Below are 22,608 nucleotides of genomic sequence, written 5' to 3'. Positions count from 1 at the left end.
AAATAAATTTGGGGAACTCTGTCACTTGCACATTTCCATATTAAATACTGAGGAGTCCTGCAAACAGATAGCTGTATGCTTTAAAGCCAACATCTCCCAAATCTATGCATCCATGGAAACGTTTGTGAAAAATCTACCAAAAAAATTTTTTAAACCTAGATTGATCATCAATGTACTAGAATTGTTTTTCTCTTTCAGCTATTTTCTCTTTTCTGACTGGGAGGCCCTGCTAAAAGTTTCTGATTGCTGATTGGCAGTGCTGAACTTCTCCAGATGTTAGGCAGGCATTTGCTGAGTGATCAGTGGAACAATCCACACTTTTAGAGAAGAAACCAGAAGGGAGCTTTTTGTTCTGAAACTTTGTCCAGTTGGTTGCCATTATGGATATTTTCATCATATAAAAGCAATTTACAGAACATTTTCCATTTTGTCCTCTTCTGGATACATTCAAAGGGATTAATTTTCTTAAAAGTTGGCACCCAGAATAGAACATAGTATAATAGATATAGTTTAACTAGTGTAGAGAAAAATACAGCTATTGTTTCCCATGGTCTTGACTCTCTTCCATTAATGCAGAATAATATCATCTGAATATTGTATTTTAGCAGCATTATCACTCTGTAGATTTATATTTAGCTTGATGTGAATAACAATTTTCTCCTTCCTTATTTGGATTTCCATCCTAACTATTGTCAAAGCCACCTCCCTCATGGTGGACCTAAACAAGGAGGGAGGATCTGAGAACAGCTTTTCCAAGACATGTCGGTTTCATGAGAACGGCAAAGCCAGATGATTGCTGGGGAACTTTCTGGATACCGAGGCAGCTGATGAGATCACTTCTAAGCGAGGATGCTCTTGGAAAAGTCTTGGAGAATTGATCAGTGCTTAGTCCAAGGGGAACTGAAGTGAAGGAGGAGTCAAGACTGGAGCATTTTCAGGCGGTGGCCAACAAGGAGCGTTCCTAGTTATCTGGGTGGGTCTCTAGACCCTCCCTTGCCAAACTCCACAACTTCTGATCCTCTCTCCTCCCCTGGTGGCTTCTACACCCCAGTTCTTTGTCAGCTACTCTACCTGCTACTTCTAAGTCTCATCTGAGTCTCATTTGAGGTTCTGTCTCCTCTGTCCACTCCTTAGTGTCCTTTACTGCTTAGACTTTGGGACTCATTCCTTATTCTATCCACTCTCAGCCACTTTCACAATTTTGACCATCATTACCACTGCTAATGCTATGTCGGTGACTTCCAAGTTATCTTTTCTGAAGTTTAAACTTATTTACCCAATTACGTATGAGATGTTTCTATATGGGTATCTGAAACAAACCTCCTACTTCATATATGTAAAATGTCATCTTTACTTCCAAACTGACACTTCCTTCTTCTCACCACCCTGACTGATATGAACAGCTTCACCAGTTGTCCAAGCTAGTAACCCTGGTCATCATCTTTGAACTCCCTGAACTCCTCACCAAGCCCTCCCATTCAATTTGTTACCAAAATATATTGTGCCTCTGGGCAAATAGATCTGGGTTCTAATTATGCTTCAGTCTCTTACTAGTCTTTAGCTGTATGTGTAGTTTGCTTGACTCATAGAGCCTTACTTTTCCCATTTAAAAGAAAATTGAGGCCCACTAGTTAGTGGTAGAGCTGAAGCTTGAACACAGATTCTTAAATTTCCCTTCTATTCCTTTTTAACAACTTCACTGTACTCTTAGCTATTCCACCAGGTTTGTGTCATCTGAAACTTTGATAAGCTTAGGTTAATGTTATTATTAGAATCTTTGATAAAAGTGTTTCACAGACAAGGGACAGGAAATGGCTTAGGGTTGCCTCTTGAAGAGCTCACTCAGCTGACCATTTCTATAGCACAAATGCACTCTACAAGATACCTGAGGAAGATGTTAGGTATAAATTGAGAGCTACAAATTGAAATCTGAACTAGCAACTAAAGAAAAATTACCTGAGGTACTAAACAAGAACCACATGGTAAGGAGAGGCCTGCCTTCTGCCCTCCTCTGTATCTTCTCCCCAGGCAGAGATGGCTACATGCTTTACATCCATGGCTGTGAGGCCAGGATGCTGGCAATCAGATCCCATATCACAAATATAACAACTAGCTGCTTACAAAGTTTAATAGGTCTCCCTAAGATAGAGCAGCTTCACAAACAACTACTACCATTATTCCATAAAAATCAGGCCTTCTGTAATTCTTACAGTTCACTGGCCTTCATCTCAAGTGCTCAGATCCACTCTGCTATCCATGATGGTGGTTAACGATGATACGTGTGCCTTTGTGTGTGTGTGTGGTGGGGGGATGCTCAACCCCATGGCAGTGACCAACCCACCACAAGTCATCAGAAAATGTACTGTGTTTTCTCAGCCCATTACTAATTTTGTCTTATTTATCTTCATAGGTGCAAGGTAGAGAGAGGTGGGGAGAGGTTGAAATCAGGACATTTTGTAAAGACAATGCATTCCTTTCGCTTTTTCTCTTGGATTATGTCTATTTAATTTGGGGTCAAAATTGCACATTGATGAAAAAGCTACTGAATTTAGGATTTTAAAGTTCAACTCCAGATTCTGCTATAACAGATTTGCCAAAATAAATCGAGTTAAAGGTACAGTGTCTTTCAAGTTGTCAACCACATTTGTCCCAAGACAGCTGAGGATACAGTGCACTCCTGAAGCCTAGCTTTATTTTAGTAGTAATTTTCAAATGGTGTGTGCATGCATGAGGCTGGGGGCTTCTCCTCTACTGATCATCCCTTGTTAATGAAAGTCCCTTGATCTTTCAACCTGTCAGTCCTATCAAAAACTACAAAAAAAAAAGTCCTGGGGCAATTTATTCATAGTGAGACTCTTCACTGTTTCATTAATTAGCAAGTATTGATAAATCATTAGTTTAATAATCAATGTTTATAATTTTTACAGAGAGTAAAATCAGGCTTCCACTGCCCTGTGGCCTCTGGAATCCGTCCTGCCCTGCTTTATAAATGACCACTCATGGCAGCCCCCGCCACTTTCATCTGTAACTGAGAGACCATCCATAATGTGATCACAACTCTCAGCTATCTTAGGCGCCAGATGCATAGAATGCATGATTTTGTGTTTAACGGAGAGTTAAAATTTGTATCCCTGATCTGCATCCTTTGCTAAGAGTTCTTTTTAGAGACAACTAGAAGCAAGAGCTGGTTTTAGATTCCAGTGTCTTTTCTCTGATACTTGTTTTTCCTTTTCTGGTTTGATATCCATTTTCCTCATGGAAGAACACTGAAGGAAAATAAGAGTGAAGTAGCCCACCTTGCTTCTTTCCTATTGTTTGTTAAGACCACGTTCTCATCCTGACTCGTCCTCCACATTTTTGTTCCACATACTTAAGTATTTTTCTCTAAAATCTGTCTCGATATTTTTCATAAGCTCCAGCTTATTCAGGCTTCTTAGATTCTGATGTTTTTCTTAGAGTTAATTCTCTCAAGATCCTTTTCTTTCTGATCAGACAATTCCTGCTAAGGTGCTGATGGCTGATAATGGCTTAATGTATCAACCTTTTAGGATAGCATTTGCATTTTCACAACTGCTTTTAATTCCTTAACCCAGAAGAGTGCATGATTGGAGATTTCAAATATTCTGGCAGAGACAATAAGGAAAGAACTTTGAAAGGAAGATAGTTTTTCCTAAAGCCCCACTAATCACAGAACAGATATTTTTAAGTACTTACCTATATGTAAATGTCTCGTTTCTTTAAATAACATGAGGAAAGTCAATAAAAGAAAATATAATGCACATTCATCATTGAAAACTTCAGACAGCTATAAAATAAAGGCAGGAATAGCTTCTCCATGTCTTTAGAGGTTTCTAAAATAGAGCTAGTATGATTTTTCAGAACTTTTACTCTGATCTGATCTATTTAATTTGATTAAGTTTTAATGTAAGGATGTTCTGTAGGGCATTTAAAGCAGTGATTACAATTTAACCTGGAAACTAATTAAGAAAATGCCAATTAAATTCAGGCATTGTAGTGAACAACACATTATGTTGATTAGGAGTTTAGTGTCTAGAGTCAGACAAGCCTTGATTCAAATCCTACTCTGAGTCTTAAGAGCTGAGGGTACTTGGGCAAATCATATAACTTGAGGCTTAATTTCTATTTCTGTTAAATGGGCATAATAATAAAGCCACCTGATGAGGCCATCATGAGCATTTAAGAGATAAGTAAAATGCCCAGAATAGTTTCTAGAACACAGTAAAAAGCCAATGAATATTACTGTTGTGAGTAATATTACTGTTGTTCTATTTTTTAAATAGAAAAACATAACAAGATTCTTCAAGTCAGCTTTGGGGTTTCAGGGTTCCTAGAGGTTTTCATAGCTTGTCTGATCAACAAAAGGAAAATTAACAGGTATTACTACTGAGATACTAAGATGCACTCGTCTGTTTATTCATTTATCTTTTCTTCCATTCTTTTATTCATGCACCATATATCAAGCACCTATTATATTAGAAGTTGAAAAACAGTGGTAAACAAGACATATTCTCCCTGCGCTCAAAGAACTTCTAGTCTAGTGGTATCACTGCAGAACAGGAAGCAGGCTAAGTGTAAAAGCCAGGTGTAAGAGGTGATAGGCAACATTTACCTCAACACATTTCACTTCTCCATAAAACAAAACCAATCACTTCACACCCTTTTGGATGGCTGTTATAAAGAAAAAAAGAAAGAAAGAAAGAAAATAACAAGTGTTGGTGAGGACATGGTAAAATTGGAACCCTTGTGCACTAAGGGTGGGGTCGTAAAATGGTGCAGCCATGGTGAAAAACATTGTAGAAGTTCCTCAAAGAATTAAAATAGAATTACCAAAGGATCTAGCAATGCCTCTTCTGGGATTATACCCTAAAGAAATGAAAGCATGAATTCAAGCTGATATTTGTATACCATCTGTACATGTATTATTCATAATAGTCAAAAGGTGGAAGCAACCCAAATGTCCATCAAAGGATGGAGAAGCAAAATGGATTAACATATAATACACACACTGGAATATGACTCAGCCATAAAAAGTAATAAAATTCTGATACTACAACATGAATGAATGTTGAAGACATTATGCTTAGTGAAATAAGCCAGACACAGAAGAACAAAAATCATATAATTCCACTAACGTGAAGTACCTAGAATAGTCCAATTCATAGAGACAGAAATGGAATAGTGGTTACCAGTGGCTGGGGGAGGAAGAAATGGGGACTTGCTGTACAATAGGTACAGAGTTTCAATTTGGGGAAGATGAAAACATTTTAAAGATGGATAGTAGTGATGGCTATGTCACAAAAGGTGAGTGTGCTTAATATCACTGAACTATATATTCACTTAAAAATGGTTAAAATGGTAAATTTTATGTTATGTATACTTTACCCCAAAAAATCATACATTGTGTGACTTCAACAGTTAACATAGTTGGAAGTTGTGACTAGCATAATTTTTTTCCCACTATAATATAGGGAATCTTAGTTGTTACCTGACTGGTTGAAAAAAAACAAATCAATATTTAGACAGCAATAACAAATAAGGGCTATGTTTTCCTGTTCTGTATAAGTTGAGAAAACATTTGCTGCCCTCCGTCATTCTAGGACTCTCCTCCCACCAAACATTTTATTCTTTCACTTCACCAGGGAACAAGCAGGCATAGAAAGAGAGATGGCAAATGCGCAGACTTAGCACACAAGGTCCAACAGTCTGCTTTGACAGAAACATATATGACCTTCAAAAACAGTAAATAAACATTTCTTACTACTGTAAGCTACGTTTAGTTATGTTTAAGTACTCGAATTTCATTTCTCCAAAACCATTTTGAAATGTTGGTGTTTTAAAAATTTGGAGGATGCTTTCCCTCTCATGATGTTATCTACAGCCATGTGCGGAATTTAATGATGCATTCTTCTCTACTTGATATTTGTGTTATTTCAAACAAGGACAAGGCTGAAATGTGTCTTTGTTTAGCTTAAAAGATTTTTTTCTTTGAAAAACAAATTATACATTAGAAAACTCACCTTCCCAAGGGACAATATAATCTTCAAACATAAAAATAAGTCTTAGAAAGATTTAGTGACATTCTTACAAGGAAAAACTGGAGATGTTTATCAAGGAAACACTAAGGTGTTCTAGAGTGCATCTGTAACCTTTAAAGTTGATGTCGGGGAAAAAATCATGCCTTCCTACAGATTATACTTCAATGCCACAGTAAGAGGTAAAAATATAAGGTGTGGAATGGTGTATCTTATACTTTTTCAGTAGCAAAAGAAGTGCAAAAAAAAAAGTTTAAAACACTCACTGTTGCCTGCTAGCATAAAGTAATATAAACATGTCTAATAGAATAATTTTTAATGATGTGGTTAATTAGCCTTATTAATTTGTAGAACAAATGTTTAATTAGCACCTTCCACATGTCAGGCACTGAGATCTGCCTGCCTGTACTGGGATGAGCAAAACTGCTCTCCTGGAGCTTAAACTCATGTTGTCCACCTGATACACCTCACTTCTTTTTAAGCTATAAGCAGTTTCCTACATCCAAAGACAGTTCTTCTGGCCTCTTAATTCCCATTTCTCCAGACTAAACAATCAGGATCATATTTCTCCTTTTCCCTTGTACTTCCACCATCTGCAAACTAAGAAATGTACAATCATTTACTTTCTAAGCTAAAGAAAAAAGCTCTTAGATAACAACCAGCATTAATTTCAGTAACTTCTGGTGTTTTAAGGAATGGCCAAATAACTCTTCTCTCTTAATTTAAGGCAAGAAATTTATTGAATTATGCTTTTTTATGGGGAATAGAAATATGATTGGGAATGGCAGAGATATAAATACATGATTAGAGAATATTCTATTGCTTTTAAAAAACTAATTTTGCTTCTCTAAATTATTTGCTATAAAAAGCTTCAGGCTAGGATGATGGATAATTAAAAACTTGGAAAAGAAATGAATCCACTTAAATGTATTTCCCAAACTTACTATCTTTAGATTAAATTACCATACACAGATTTTCAAAATTTGCCCAAGGAACGAATAATAATATTGGATGCCAGTTTATTAAGTAAAATTGGGTACACAGACTATAATAAATTCAAAGATAATATCAACTGTTTAATATTAAAAGAGGAGTTGTTACAGAGACTGCTAATTACCCTCCAATATTTATTTTCCCCCTCTTGCATATAGACATTTAACTGGGCACTCGGTTATCCAATCTCCTTTGTTTGACCATGTTAAGTTCCAGCCAATGCAGTGCTTCATACATAATATGAGACTTGAGGGAGTGGTCTTGAAGGAAGGGGGCAGGCCCTCTCATTCTCTTCTCTTTGCTTCTGCTTGGAATTTGGATATATTTAACGTCTGGAGCTTAAACTGACAGCTTGGAACCACAAGGCAAATACTAAATGTTGAGAATGGTAAAGCTGAAAGATGGAAAAAGCTTGACTTTCTGACTCCATGACTCCAGAGTTTACCTTCTATCTATCTTCTTTTATGGAAGAAAGAAATAATTCTCTACCCTGTTAATTGCAGTCTGTCACTCAGAGCAGAACCTAATCCAAACAAATACTGTATTTGGTATTATATTTAAAAATAAGATGTTATGTGTGACAAAACCTAAGTTCATGGAATTGCCTGCTATAAGCACTGGGCCCTGAAGCCTGGGATATTACAGGCTTGGCAAGCTGGAGCCTTTATTATTTGTAGCAAAATATTTGGTCATATCGTCAACTGCTGTTCCTTGGAAGGCAAAGCAGGTACCAACTGAGACTTTTAATATTAGGAGCAAAGTTAGGAAAAAATTAAATGCTGATGTGCGTTGGCTCCTTCTTGCTATGTTCAGCAGTCTTCAAGAGAGAGATGAACTCAGTCTAGGACTAGCCAGTCAGCAGGCTGAGAGAAAAGAAAAACCACTTTGAAATGGAAGATGGAAGGCTCTCTGCTTCTGCTGGCAATCTAAAATGATGGAGAATCCTCAATTTACAAGCTTGAAAAAGTAAAAAAAAAAAAACAAAAAACAAGAAAGCCCTCCACACACATACAAAAACTGTATCCTAAACTAAGGTACAGTAATTATAAGCCATAGCTGCCAAGAGGTAGCCTTAGAAGGAAGTAAAGCTGTAGCCCAAGATGCCTTTTATCACCTTGAGGTAAGAGTAAGGATGGGGAAAAAAAAACTATGAGAAATAGGCATCTTATTGATTAGGACTTGTTATATTAGGATTTAATTCGTATCTGATGCAAATATATAATCATCAGCAGAACTCTGTATGTACTCTGTTATTATAGATAATAAATAAATAAAATAAAATAAATAAATGAAAGGAACAAATAATTACAACAACAAAAAGAGCCATCTACCAGAAAGTGGGAAACAGTCCTATGGCAATAATCATGCTTAGGATATTATCATAAAGGGTTATTCTTTCTCAAGGCCACAAAGTTGAAGGGGGGCATAAGTTGAAAGGAGGAAGGAGAAGAAAAGGATGGATCAGCAAGTTCTATTGGAGAGAGATGAGAGTGGCTCACCTCCATTGAGAATTAGCAGAACACAGAGGTAAGTAATAAAAGAACAGAGTCACCAAGCTTAAAACTACATCAAGGGACTTCCCTGGTGGCGCAGTAGTTAAGAATCTGCCTGCCAATGCAGGGGACACGGGTTCGATCCCTGGTCTGGGAAGATCCCACATGCCGCGGAGCAACTAAGCCCGTGTGCCACAACTACTGAGCCTGCGCTCTAGAGCCCACGAGCCACAACTACTGAGCCCGCATGCCACAACTACTGAAGCCCGCACACCTAGAGCCCATGCTCCACAACAAGAGAAGCCACTGCAATGAGAAGCCTGAGCACCGCACTGAAGAATAGCCCCCACTCGCTGCAACTAGGGAAAGCCCATGCGCAGCAACGAAGACCCAATGCAGCCAAAAATAAATAAATAAATAAATAAATAAATTTACTAAAAAAAACACACTACATCAAGAACAGATATTTCGATTTGGTTACTTGCACACAGAATCGTCTTAAAGAAAATAGATTACAAGACTACAGTGTTTTTGAGGGAATGAATTTTCAGAAATTAAAAAAAAGTCCCCTAAAATCATTTCTTCTATTTGTTTGGCCATAGAAAATTAGGAATGTAAACAGAAATACCAAATTTATTAGAAAACAAAACAAAACTTATTTTCTGGTTAAAGAGGTTTTACGAGAGAACGTCCTAAAACTATCTTTGTTTTCACTTATTTGTATCATTACTCAGTAATTTGTGGTGCCCAAGGAGGGATGCTGGTCGTATCTCCCCTCCTGTTTGAGGAGCAGAGCTGGTTGGTCTAATTGGGGTCCACAGATGTCCTCCTGCTGAGGCCATGCTCCCCGAGGCTGCCCCAGGTAATTACTAAACATGGCAAGAGCACCCGAGTCAGGCCATTTCTGTCTATCGTGGGACTCTAACAGGCTATTTTTATGAGGATTGTGGCTGACACTGTCTCAGTGCTTTGCTACAACCTGGGGTTCTCTTCCTACACAATCCTCCTTCCTTCCATCACTCCTTCCTCAGGTGTCAGACTTCCTCCTCCTCTTTTACCCCTTTATCCTTCAGAGACATTTTGCCCAGTAAATCTTTCAGTGTCTAATTCTGCCTTAACATCTGTTTCTTGGAGTACCTGAACTGACACATTACTCATGAAAAAAAAAGTATAAATTTTTTTTCTTTGGTAAAGCATTGTAAAATCAACTGGATACGGTAATCTGTAGAAATGTTTATGTTCTCCAAATAATAACCTGACACACATATCACATATTGACATGAGATATACAAGTCATCACAGTTTTTAAATCTTGCCAATTTTTTTTTTAACTTAAGAGCATTTTAGATACGGAAAATATTTTCTAAAAGATACATACAAAAAATCATATTCAATCTACATATTTATAGTTACCCATATTTCTACAGTCAGAACATTATGTTCTTTTAATCTAGTGATTTTAAAATAACAAAATTAATATAAGGAGAAAAACCCCACAAAATAACAGTGATAAATAGCCACAGAGTTAACACAATTCCTGCAAGTCAAAAAGTTTTTATAATTTCATGATTTTTTCCTTTGAAAAACTACTTATAATTTGCCCTTAAATCTGAATACTCCCAGTGCAAGCCAGTCATAAGAGCCAGAAAAAAGCAAAGGCATGTTGAATATCACAATAATTCTAATGATAATTAGCCCAAATCATAGCTCTAATCAAATTTTACTTCTAGGAGGTATAAAAAGGTCTTTGGAATTGGGGGCTATGTAATGAATACTTTCCTATCTCCAACAGAGAAAGAGTTTCTGAAGAGGTTAATATATTCAATTTCACTGTGCACTTCCCTTCCTCCTCTGTGCCCTTTTCTTTTATGCATGTAGTTGGAAAACAAAGTAAAACAACCAAAAGTTCCTTGGGAATTGGATTGAAAAAGAAATGTGTCTCTTCTTGTTAATGTTCTCATAATGGAAAGAAATGGCTTAAAAATGTATTTTTTAAAGTGGGGAAAGAATTTGCTTAGAATAGCAAATATCGATCTAAGTATTTTTATGGCAAGTGGTTGTTTTAAACAACCAAATTCTTTTTAAGAAGTTAATAATTGAGAAAGTTTCTAGGTTAATTCACTACAGTTAAGGAAAGACTAACTCTCTGAAGCTGAATAAGAGAAAAACAATCATGCATAACAATGAACCAGGGTGAAATAGTAAAAGCACAAAGGAAAGACATATAAATAAAAAATTAGTGAATGGGTTTGGAAACAATAAAAGAAAACTTAATTCCAATTATTATATAAAGTTAGCCAATCCAAATCAAAATAATTTTTAACAACTTCCAGGAATCCCTAAGGTTCTAAGATGTGATTTCCTCATTTCTCGTTTTGCTATTTAATAAATTGTTAGTCGGGTGGTCAGAAAAACTTGACTCTTGCCATAGTATTTTAAAGGGAGATATATTACATAAAAGTAAAATGGGCATCCAAGTATTTCACTATTAATAAGTGATGTTCAACACTATATAAATGTAGATGATGGTGAACTTTCATTTTATTTTTTAAAAGGCAATGAATAATTTATCCCCTGATCCCTTCTAACCTCAGTATAGTTGGGCCATGGGCGGAAGAAAGACCAAGAGGAAAAGATGATGACTAGTCCATGCTTTCAAGTTGGAAGTATATCCACTAGACTAATATTTTTAAAGACCATTTATTTTATAGCAGTTGTTTAGCTTTGAGTCGAAGTTCTCCACTTGCCTATTTCTGAGTGGCACTGCAGTCCCCAAATCAGCGACTGATTGGAATTTTAGTTTACCAGAGCTGGTTTTAAATCAGCAGAATCTTGACCTTTGTTATACCCCACGTGTGATGCAGCAAAAAGAGCATCTGGGCAAGGCTTGAAAGACTTGAGAACTAATTCAGAACCCATCAAGGAGAGAGAGGATGCAGGGAACTGTGAAAGTGTGTGTGTGTGTGTGCGTGCGTGCGTGCGTGCGTGCGTGCGCGCGCGCGCACGCGCGTGTGTGTGTTGGGGGGTTAGGGGGTTGGTTCATGGTCTTGTTAATTTGGGAGGAGGAATGACAGGTTACTCCATGGATAGCAATACCTTCAGCAGTTCCTGATGCACAGGTCAGAAGTAGTCTTTAGGGAAACACTGCCAGATGGACCCCAAAATGCAGAAGGAGAAACAGAAGTGTAGAGTAGAGGAAAGGGTAAGCTCAAGGCTTTTTGTCAGGCTGACTGCTGTCATCTTGACTCCTTTTTGTGTATTACGGCCCATATCCCACCTGTCAGCAAGTCCTGTAGGCTTGACTTCCAAAAATGTATTCAGAATTGACCATTTCCCACTCCTCCACTAGTCTATCTTCCTTCGTCTGGGTTATTACAATAGTCTCCACTGTTTTAACTATACTGCTCCCTCATCTTGACCATACTCTTTTCTCAAAACAGCAGCCTTAGAGATCGGTTTAAAATGTAAATTAGATTTTGCCATTCACCTGGTTCAATCTTCAAATGACCACCCCCCTCACTCAGAGTAAAAGACCCTTCACGATCCAGCCTCTGCAGCCTCGCACTCCTGAAGCTGTGTAGCCTCCTGTCCTCAAGGCCTCCATGTGCTCATACCTGTGTACTATTTACACTTCCTTTTCTCTCTACCAGAGATGCTCTTCTCCATTCTCTTCTTGATGTGTTTGCTCACATCCTTGAGCTTTTTGCTCAATCCTTGAGCTCTTTGTTCAGGTGCCATCTTCTCATTGAGGCTTCATCTGTCAAACTGTTTTAAATGGTAATCTTCAACATCCCCCTTCCCCCAGACCTTCCTATCCCCTTCTCTGATTTATTTTCTCCAAAAATACTCATTTCACCAATTTGTTATCTCGACTGGAATGACAGCAAGTATTTTTTTCTGACTTGTTCAATGCTCTAGCATGAATAATAATGCCAGGTTTTAGTAAATATTTAGTAAATAAAATGATTTGAATCCTGGCCCTACTCCTCATTAGTCATACAGACAGTATGTACACCTAGATAAAAAGTGCATCTGATCTAATACAAAATCATGTTACTGTCAAGACCCTGAAAAGTTATTCCTGCCAAATATGATAGTGAAATACCAGTGGCTGTTCTCTGCCAGCACAGTCAGTATCCCTTACCTAAAGTTCTCTAGGGGGGAGAGGAGTGTGGCAGAAGCTGGCCATCTACGTGGGGATGAGAAGTCCTCTAGCCCCTTTTGCATGTAACCATTAAACGTAACCATAGGGACTGTTGATTAATTTAGTCAGTGACTAAATATAGAACTATTATGCAGCAGGCATTTTTCCCCAACACTTAATATAGCAGAAAATGTAAACAACTGATATCCTTGTCATATTAGTGCTTACATTCTAGTGGAGATTCCAATAATAAACAGTCAATATAGCACATAATGAAGGATGTAGAATGTCAGAAAGTGATTAAGTGCTGTGGTAGGGGAGGGAAGAAAGTAGAGTGGGACAACAGGGACCAGGGATGCTGGGGGTGGGTGGGTCAGGACGTGCTGGAGCAGGAAAGAGAGGGCCTGGTCATCCTCCTGGAGGAGGTGAGACTTGGGCAAAGTCTCTAAGGAGGAGAGTAAACCAGAGAAGAGTCAAAAAACAAAACAAAAAAAATAAGGGTCTAGGGAAAAAAGAAAACATTATAGGGACAATAGAAACCAGACCAGTGGTTGCCTGGGACAGGGCAGGAATGAGAATTGACTGCAGGGGGCAGAAGGGAAATTTGGGGGACTGGGGAAATGATCTAAGAGCTGGACTGTGGTGATGGCGACACTACTGCATAAATTCACTAAACTCACTGATTTATACACTTGAAATAGGTGGATTTTAGCATATGTAAATTTTATCTTAGTAAAAGCAATGAAAAGAGAGAGAGGGAATAAGAGAGGTGACATTAGAAACATAAAATTAAACAAAATAGAAAAACATGCCTGTAGAAGACTTGGATATCATAATTAGAAAACTGTAAAAGCAGTTTCTGGTATTCCTTTATCTGTACATTAAACCAGACAATCTGATTATATTTTTATTTGATGTTTCGAATCCAGAATCCAGGATATATAAAAGTACTCTGTGATGGTGAGTTTTACATGTCAACTTGGATAGGCTCTAATACACAGTTATTCAATCCAACACTCATCTAGGTGCTGTTGTGAAGGTGTTTTGTGGATGTGGTGAACATCCACATTCAACTGACTTTAAGTAAAAGAGATAAGCTTTGACAATGTAGCCCTCATCCAAGCAGGTGAAAGGTCTTAAGAGCAAAATAGATGTTTCCCCAGATGGAGATTAGAGTAGGTATACATTAATAAGAGAATCATACAATGTAAAATGATAACTTTATAAAGGTGAGACATATGGGGGGATGAGGGCAAAAACTGTAAATTCTATGAGGGTAGAGATTCTGGCTCCTGTTTGGTCACGGTATTATCACCGGCACCAAGCATAACCCCTGAGTTATATGAAGGGCTCCATAGTCTCTTTGGATATAAATGAATAAATGTAGATCTCAGTTCTGTAATAGAAAGATAAATGCATGTTTGAAAAGAAAGTCCTAAAGATAACTAAGGATTTAGAGAAATAGGCCCACAAAAAGATTAAAAGATTTACTATTATTTCAACCAGTTAAGAGAAAATTGAACATTGATCTAATAACAGAGTTGAAGGATTTCAATTCCCAAAGTAATACCACATTTGTTTTCTTTGAAGGCATTTCTTGTGAGAACACTTAATGTGCAAAACAGCACATGTACCCAGCACTTATATGTTAAATGTAGGAATGATCTGTCAGTAAGGGACTGGACACATAGCCATGGGTGTCAAGTATGTTCTCCTGAACTTTTCTGGTTGTTTTAATATGAACAACTCTCTGGGAACACTTCATTATATCTTTATGACTCTAAGCCTATGTTCTACTGCTCAGTATATACACATTATGCAAAATTCCGAGACCAGTACAGCATGCCATTAGGATGACAATTTATTCTTAAACACATGTGATTTCAGAAAAGCCACTTAAACTCTACTGAGGGAAGAGAACAATTCCAGGATTTCATCTTCTTTTCATGGCACTCTTTTGTATGTGTGTGATTGTTTTATTTCCAGCATTATTAGTATCTACAGCCAAAGTGTTTACTATTTTCATTTCTTTGGTAGTGATAGGTCCCACCATACTACAAATCAAGGTCAAATTCAAAATTCCTCCGTTTCTGAAAATTTCCAGGTCTGTTAAGCAATGTGGATAGACTTCCCCCCCTTGTCTTTACGTATGATCCTGCCCCTAAAGTTTGCTAACGCCAAGTCTGTGATAGTTAATTTTATGTGTCAACTTGAGCAGGCTAAAGGATGCTCAGATAACTGGTAAAACATTATTTCTGGGTGGGTCTGTGAGGGTGTCTCCAAAAGAGATTAGCACTGGAATCAGTAGACTAAGTAAAGAAGATGGCTCTCATCAAAGTGGGTGGGCATCATCCAACCTGTTGAGGGCCCAACAGAACAAAAAAGGCAGAGGAAGGGCAAATTCCATCTCTCTTTTTGATCTGGGATGTCTATCTTCTCCTGCCCTTGGACGTTGGAGCTCCCAGATTTTCGGCCTTTGGACTTTGGGAATTATAAGAGGAACCTTTGAGACTAGGAGTTAAACCACTGGCTCCCCTGGGTCTCAGGCCTTTGGACTCTAACTGAATTGCACCACTGTCTTCCTGGTTCTCTAGCTTGCAGACAGCAGACTGTGGGACTTCTGGGCTCCATAACCCTGCACATATATATATATATATATATATATATATATACACACACACACACATATACACATATATATATATATATGAATCCTGACTGATACAAAGTCTAAGCTGTATGCTCTTTTTTTCTCACTCTAATTGTTAGTTTCTTACACATGGGATACATTTTCAAAACAATGATTCCTTTACTTATCATTTGCACTTCTGTATTGCTCTGTTTATACAAAGCTTTCTAACATTTATCAGAGATGAGTTCTCACCATGACCAAGTGTGGTCATGGAATTTTCTCAAAAATATTTTTTATTGATTTCCTTAAAATTCTATACTCAGTCCTATTTAGAGGTCAGAGAGTCATGTTCAGAAATTTGGCCAGCAGTGCTGTTTTTATCCAGTGTGCATAGTAGTTTAATTTTTGTTGTTGCTGTTTGATTGTTTGAATGTCTCTACCTTTTATTTATCCACATTGCCTAAAATTTGTTTGACTTTCAACTCTTATAAAATTCATCTTTGAAAATGAATAATATTAATCCAGAAATATGAATCTCCCTTAAGAAGTATGGTAACTTTAATTAAAGGGAGCTATGAAGCAAATCACTTATATCTTATTATGGGCTGACTTGTACCTTCCAAAAAGATATGTTGAAGTCTTAACCCCTAGAATCTGTAAATGTGGCCTTATTTGGAAATAGGGTCCTTGCAGATGTAATCAAGTTAAATGAGGTGATAATCTGATCGCCTAATGTATCCCTAATCTGATGACTGGTGTCCTTAAAAGGAGAGGGAAATTTGGACACAGAAAAACAGAGGGAAGAATTCATTTTGAAGATGGAGGCAGAAATTGGAGCAATGTATCCACAAACCAAGGAAAACCAAGGATTGCTTGCAACCATCAGAAGATAGGAGAATCCAGAAAATACTCTTCTTTGGAGACTTTAGAGGGATCAGGGCCCTAGTGAACCTTGGGCCCTGCTGAACCTTGGTTTCAGACTTCTAGCCTCCAGAACTGTGAGGGGATAAGTTTCTGTTGTTTTAAGCCACCCAGTTTGTAGTTTGTTGCAGCAGCCCTGGAAACCTAATACAAAGAAGTTTGCTTAAGATTCACTTTTCAGACCACTGAGGAAGACATCATCTAACGTACCATATCATTTGATAAAACATTTATCACTCCATTTCTTGTGGAAAGCAACAAAAAGGAGCTAGAAAACAAATCTCCAAACAACAGATTTTCAGTAGGTGCAACAACAGGCCAGTTGGCCCTTCAGAGGAAGGAAGACTGGACCATAAACAGAGTGCTGCAAGGTCCTGCACATATTCTGGTGACAGACGGGTCAACCCAGGAATTCCTGAGAAACTATCTGGGAGGCCTTTCATGACTAAGTTGTGGTGTGTTTTAGATCACTAAGGAAAGCGTTAGGCACTCACAGCTGGTGGCATTTTCCCTTAAACAGCCAGGAAGCACCAGCACTGGTAACAAGTCTCTAACTGATTCAATGAGAACTACTTTACACAGATATATATTTGAGACAGGCTAGGACCTGGGACCTGGGACACTTTGCTGCAGTACTTGCACCTGGACAAAGGTCTTCTCGAGCAACAAAACACAAAGAAACTATAAGGAACTAAAAATAATTGTGTGCATGTGCAACTGGGGCAAATTATCAACAACAAAATACAGAAAAGATCAAAATAAAACCCCAACTGCCACTTCCGCAGAGCCAGGAGCAAAGGCAGGGGGTTGGGAGCAAAAGCAGGGCACCGCCCATGCCCCCCTCACTCACCACCACCTAAGGGGAGGGCAAACCACCTCAGCCACTCCTCCGGCCCGACCCCTGGACACACCCCCTACCCTCACCCCATATGAGGAACCAGCTCGCCCCGCCTCGGGAGCAAGTGAGCAAGGGAACCTGTTTTTGTTCTCGCTCCCCCCCTGCTGCAGCAGGGGCCCCAGTAAAGCCTTGTCTGAATTTCTTGTCTGGTCTCTGATCAATTTCTATTGATTAAGGAGCCCAAAAACCCTGGTCAGAAACATATTTACATATCAATCTAATAACTATTTAAAATTCATGCTCTATTTCAATGAGGAGTAAAAGGCTATATACTGGTGAGCCTAGATTTGTAACTGGGAAGGGCTGTGCCCTTTTATTAAACTTTATTAATTCCATTCCTATCAGACTCTGGCCAGTTCCCAATGCCCCCCATGTCTCTGGTCACCTCCACCTAATCTGGCACCTTCTTGAGAGCTGCCACCCCCAGTATGTTCCTTAGAACTCCCCTTCCAACAAGACTGGATCTTTCTGACCTCTCCTCTTCAGCCCACAGCTCCTTTTCCTTTTAAATTAAAACAAATAATCAAAATACCAAACCTAAAGAAATTTTTAAGTTTAAAAATCTTTCTACTCTCTCATGATCATGGGCCCTGGCCTGTATCAGAAAGCCAATTCCCAGGTAAGCAGTCAATAATAAATTGAATTATTTTGTTTAGAATTCTTTTGATTATTAAAATTAATGAAGTGTTATCAAAAGGAATTCAAGTTGGGAGATAAATAAGGTAAAGCAGCTAAAATAACTTTTCTTGAGGAAACATTCCCAAATGAATAATCTTTCTTTTTCTGTTTATTCCCAAGAAAGAACAAGGCAAGATAATTCTTAGAGCGTAAACGTCTGATTGAGAGTGTTACAGAGGAGAACTAAGAGCCTTCCTGGGATGAGCAGGGCGCAGGCGCGGAGAGAGAAGGCTCCGCACTGGTGGGCACAGCTGTGCCTGTGGTGGCAAAAGCGGCTGTGTGGCCAGGACTTACTTCAAAAGAAGCAAACTGTGGACATGGTTAAGGGCAGAACGCCTTTACGTAAGGCTTTCACCCAGCGGGAAAACAATTTGATTTTTACTGACTAAGGAGGAAGAAATGCTTTGAGTAGCTGAGCAGCTGGTGAGAGGCCTTAGATGAGCACATGACCTGAAATCTGAAATTTTCCTTGGAAGGGGCTGTCTCAAAGGGAGTTTAAGAAAAGACCCCAGATGAATTGGAAAGGCAATCAGCATTTAGCATGAAACCCTGGGGTCAGACCCTGGGGTTAACAGGTGATGCTGTGTAATGTTCACAGAACAGACCCTGTTGCCTTTTAATAGATAAAGAAAGATAAATTATTAAAATGACCTATCAACTAAGAGAAGCCACTGTCCCAAATTAGGTGTGTATGATTCAAAGTTCTTATTTTAGAACAAAGTCAATTCTCCTTTCCACTATACTAATATTTCTTAAGATGTCATCATTGTAACATCTATAACTTACTTTACATTTTCAGCACAGACAGTATGAAGTCGTGTGTGTGTGTTCCAAGTTACAGTCCAGAGGCGGCTATCATTCTAATCAGGCAGCCACGCGCCAGAGGCAGTCGAGAGCACACTCTCAGAAACACTGCAGCCACTCCAGACGCGACTACTCCAGGATTTCTGCTATCTATTCCTCTCATCAACTTTCTGAATGTCAAGTTGGGTTTTCTTTGGTAAAAATAGTGGTCTCTTAATTAGCATAAATGGTAGATAAATGTTAGGAAAGAGATCTCAGTGGTGAAATTAAATATATTAAGGTTATGTAGTTTGGCAAAACATCTTTTAGAAACACACCCTGTGTGAAAATGGTGTAAGACTCCAGTGAGGTCTGTGACCTGAAGCCGTGGAGACAGTTCTGGATTCTGGATCAGTGAACCTGTGCCAGCTATTAGCTTAGGAGGCTTTCTGTTGCCTGGCACTGGCTCTGGGTGTAGCTGAATCCTGCCTCTGAAATACTGCTACAGCTGCCTGAAGAAAACAGTTTGTTCAAGGTAAAGCAAGTCAGAGAGCTAGGACTTCGTTGAGCTGACAGAGGAGTTTGTATTAACAGTGTTGTTCCAGCTTGCTAATAAATGTTCATTTAATAAATGTCTCTATGTGCACCAGACCCTGTCTGGGGCTTCCTTTCACTGCTCCATGGTGGCAGAGCTGTATGAGAATAGCTGTTTCTTACTTATCTCACTTGTCAGTGGCTGACATTGTTTTTTAAAAAGAATATAATAGATATGCATGCAAGTTGGCTAAGTCAGATCTATAATTCTGTTACTCAGATCATTTGTTTCAGAATCACTTGAAGTTTAGAATTCTTCGATTTCTCAACATCCTGCATTCTAAAGTTCTAGGAGTGTGGCCTGAGAATCTGAATTGTAACACGTTCCCCTAGTGATTCTCATATACTCTGAGGATTCAGCCAATGAAGATATAACCAAAGAAGCATCATGATCATTTGCTGACAGCATTTCCCAATGGCAGACTAAAGACCCGAGAGGGAGGAAATATGACCCTGACTGCTGGGTTTGAAAACCCAAATCTGTAAAGCAATAGTAATAGCACACTATAAAGCCCTCATATCCTATAAACTCTATGCCATAAATTTGTGGTTATAGCTTTTTGCCTACCCATCTAGATGGAAATAGATCAACACTTGCCTTAAGCATTCAGCAAGCTCATTCATGGCCAAAGATATTCCACTGTCATTTGGATGAGTAGGGATTATCAATAGCTTTCCAACTGAATACTGTCATCCATTTTCTGACAGCAATGAAAACTGTTGGCCAGAAGTCCATCTTGTTAAATACGTTTTGGGAGAAAAACCAGTTTAGCTACTGGGTTGCTTTTTCTCACATCAATAAGCCCAGTTTATTCACTCCTAAGACATCTTATCTGACTTCATCCACTCATCAAATATTTATTGAGAGACTTTTAAAAAGCATGTAGCTTTAACTCCCAACAAAGACCATGGAAGATTAAAGAAGCAGAGGTCTAGTTCAGGACTTCTGTCTCTGAGCTGTCACTCATCATCATATCATGATGCAGAGGGGAGAAACACCCTCATACAGGAGTCAGAGGTTTTGAATTCAGGGGCTGGCTATAGACTCAGCGTCAAGTCAGTATAGCTCTTAGGGCTTCTATTTCTTCTTTTAGAAATTTAGGAATAAAAGGCTTGCCTTGCTTATTTTTCAGAATTTACTAATTCATTTACAAATATTTATTGGTCATCTACTATATTCAGGAATTTTTCTAGGACCTTGGGGGATAAAGCAGGAAACGAGACATACAAGATGTCTGTTGTCAAGTAGGCTTATTCTAATAATTAGAGAAATATATACAAATAGTGATATATAAACATATATTTATATATACAAATAAATAGATATAGGAATATTAATAGGCATATTTGCAGAGGCAAGTATATGTACACATCCTTTTTAAAGCTTAAACCAAAGTCTTTTCTAAGGATACAATGTATATTTTTAGATCTCACATAGGGTGACTAGAATGAGAAAGGGAATAATCTAATGAAAGATTATTATTGATCTAAGCAACACACCTAGCATTTTAATAAAAGATATCCCTATGTTTCATTAATGAAAAAAAACATTTTCTGGCAGGATGCATTTCTCAAATTAGAAAACATGCCAGGTCTGTGTTCCAACACTTTTTCACATATAGAAGTAGAATTTATCATTAAAAGAATCTTCCATTCCACTAATCTTTTTATTACTTAAGAATCAAGATATTTGTGATAAGGTGGCTTCATGTAAGGCAACCTGTGTTAGGCAGCCTCTCAGAAGGCCCCAATAACCCGATTTCTTGTGTAATCCCCTTGCTTTAAGTGTGGGCTGGATTTAGTGACTTGCTTCTAATAAGTTGTATATAACAGAAGTGATGGGATGTGAGTTCCAACTGTATATAACAGAAGACTGGATTATTAAAAACAACAACAAGAACAAAACCTTTATGGCTTCTATCTTGTAAATTTTCTCTCCCACTTACTGGCTTTTCCCTCCCCTCCCCTTCTCCCTCCCAACCTCTCCACTTCTCTCCACCCCTCTCTCTCTCTCTCTCTACACACACACACACACACACCCCGCCCCATCATCTACAGAAGAAACCACTTGAAGAAGAGAGGCCCCGAAGGATCAGACCTGCATAGAGGAGAACCAAGGCACCCCAGCCAATAGCCAGCACAAATGATCAACCAAGTGAGTGCACCTTCTTGGAAGCAAACTCTCTAGCACAATTAAGGCTTCAAATAATGTAGCCATAGCCAACAGCTTGGGTATAACCCCATGACAGACTCAGGTGGTCAGAATCACTCAGCTAAGTCATTTCTGAATTCCTGGTCTAGAGAAACTGTGAGATAATACATGTTTGTTCTTTTAAGCCACTAAGGTTTGGGGTAATTAGTTACACAGCAAGAGATGACTAATGTATAATCCAAGGACATGATTCTTGAGAATAGTGTTATGAGAATAAATGGGTTCAAAATCTCACGCTTTATACTTAGAATATTTGAATTGGACTAGAAGAATATGGTGACATCATATTAACACTTTATCATGAAGAAACAATACATTTGATGCTCCTTTTAGTTCAATGAGGTTACAGTTTGCTTTTTTCCTGAGATCCACTGAGTCCACTGAATATAAATACTTCATAATCAAACTCTTTTGAAACTCCATTTTTAGCAATGTATTAGTTAACCAATTAAAAAAAATGGTAGTCTTACCTCCAAAAAAGTACTTCTCGCCAGTTTTAACTTGAAGAGGACTGTTAGTTCGAACTGCTGAGGCTTCATCTCCATCGATAGTGAGAATAACAAAATTCTCCTTAGCCAGGAAACGGACCTCATGCCACTGGCCGTCATTCAACCCAGAACCTGTTAGATAAAGAGAAAAGGCCATTTCTTTTCTTAAGATGATTCGTTTAAAATAATTTTTAATAACAACTTGAGTCAGAGCTTTGTAAGTAAAAATTAATATGTTTGCATCTAGGAAAACTGAGTGTAGCTACAATTAATATCTCATCTTCTTTAATATTATAAGTAGTTCTATCCTCCGCCAGACCAAATACGGCATAACATAACCCAATCAAGTAGGGATATAATGTGCCATCAGGGTACATAAGAAACTGGAGTGAATTAAGTTGTTTGGGAGATGATGATGAACTATTTTAATTTAATAACTTATTTTCTAGTTAGCTTTACTAGACTTCACTCTCAGATGAGAAAAAGGATTTGTAATTTTATCTAATGTCACTCTCTGTTTTTAAAAACTATTTTTTGTACTGTCATTGTCTCTCAATAGCCACATCTGGCAAGTATAGCTAATAGAAATGAAGGACTAAAGAATAAATGTGTGAGTATGTGCAGTGAAGGGGAGCAGAATATGCCACCCCAACGTGTGCCATTTCAGCATACTGATTATTTTGAATTAAAGTTACTTAAGAAAAAGCAAGTGCAGTAAG

At 38.1% G+C, this 22,608-nt stretch overlaps 1 protein-coding gene across 1 annotated transcript in view; it reads right to left on the bottom strand.

Moving 5' to 3' along the window:
• Positions 1-22,608, bottom strand: part of CNTNAP2 (contactin associated protein 2) — a 1,784,833-nt gene that overhangs the window by 951,492 nt on the left and 810,733 nt on the right. The window contains exon 9 of the mRNA XM_068550150.1: positions 21,872-22,021. Coding sequence (XP_068406251.1) covers positions 21,872-22,021 — 150 coding nt within the window. The remainder of the gene's footprint in view (positions 1-21,871; positions 22,022-22,608) is intronic.

This window comes from Eschrichtius robustus, chromosome 8 (genome assembly GCF_028021215.1).
Source record: "Eschrichtius robustus isolate mEscRob2 chromosome 8, mEscRob2.pri, whole genome shotgun sequence".
Classification (NCBI taxonomy): domain Eukaryota; kingdom Metazoa; phylum Chordata; class Mammalia; order Artiodactyla; family Eschrichtiidae; genus Eschrichtius; species Eschrichtius robustus.
The sequence above is the reverse complement of the archived record's forward strand: the minus strand, read 5'-3'. Positions and strand labels throughout refer to the sequence as shown.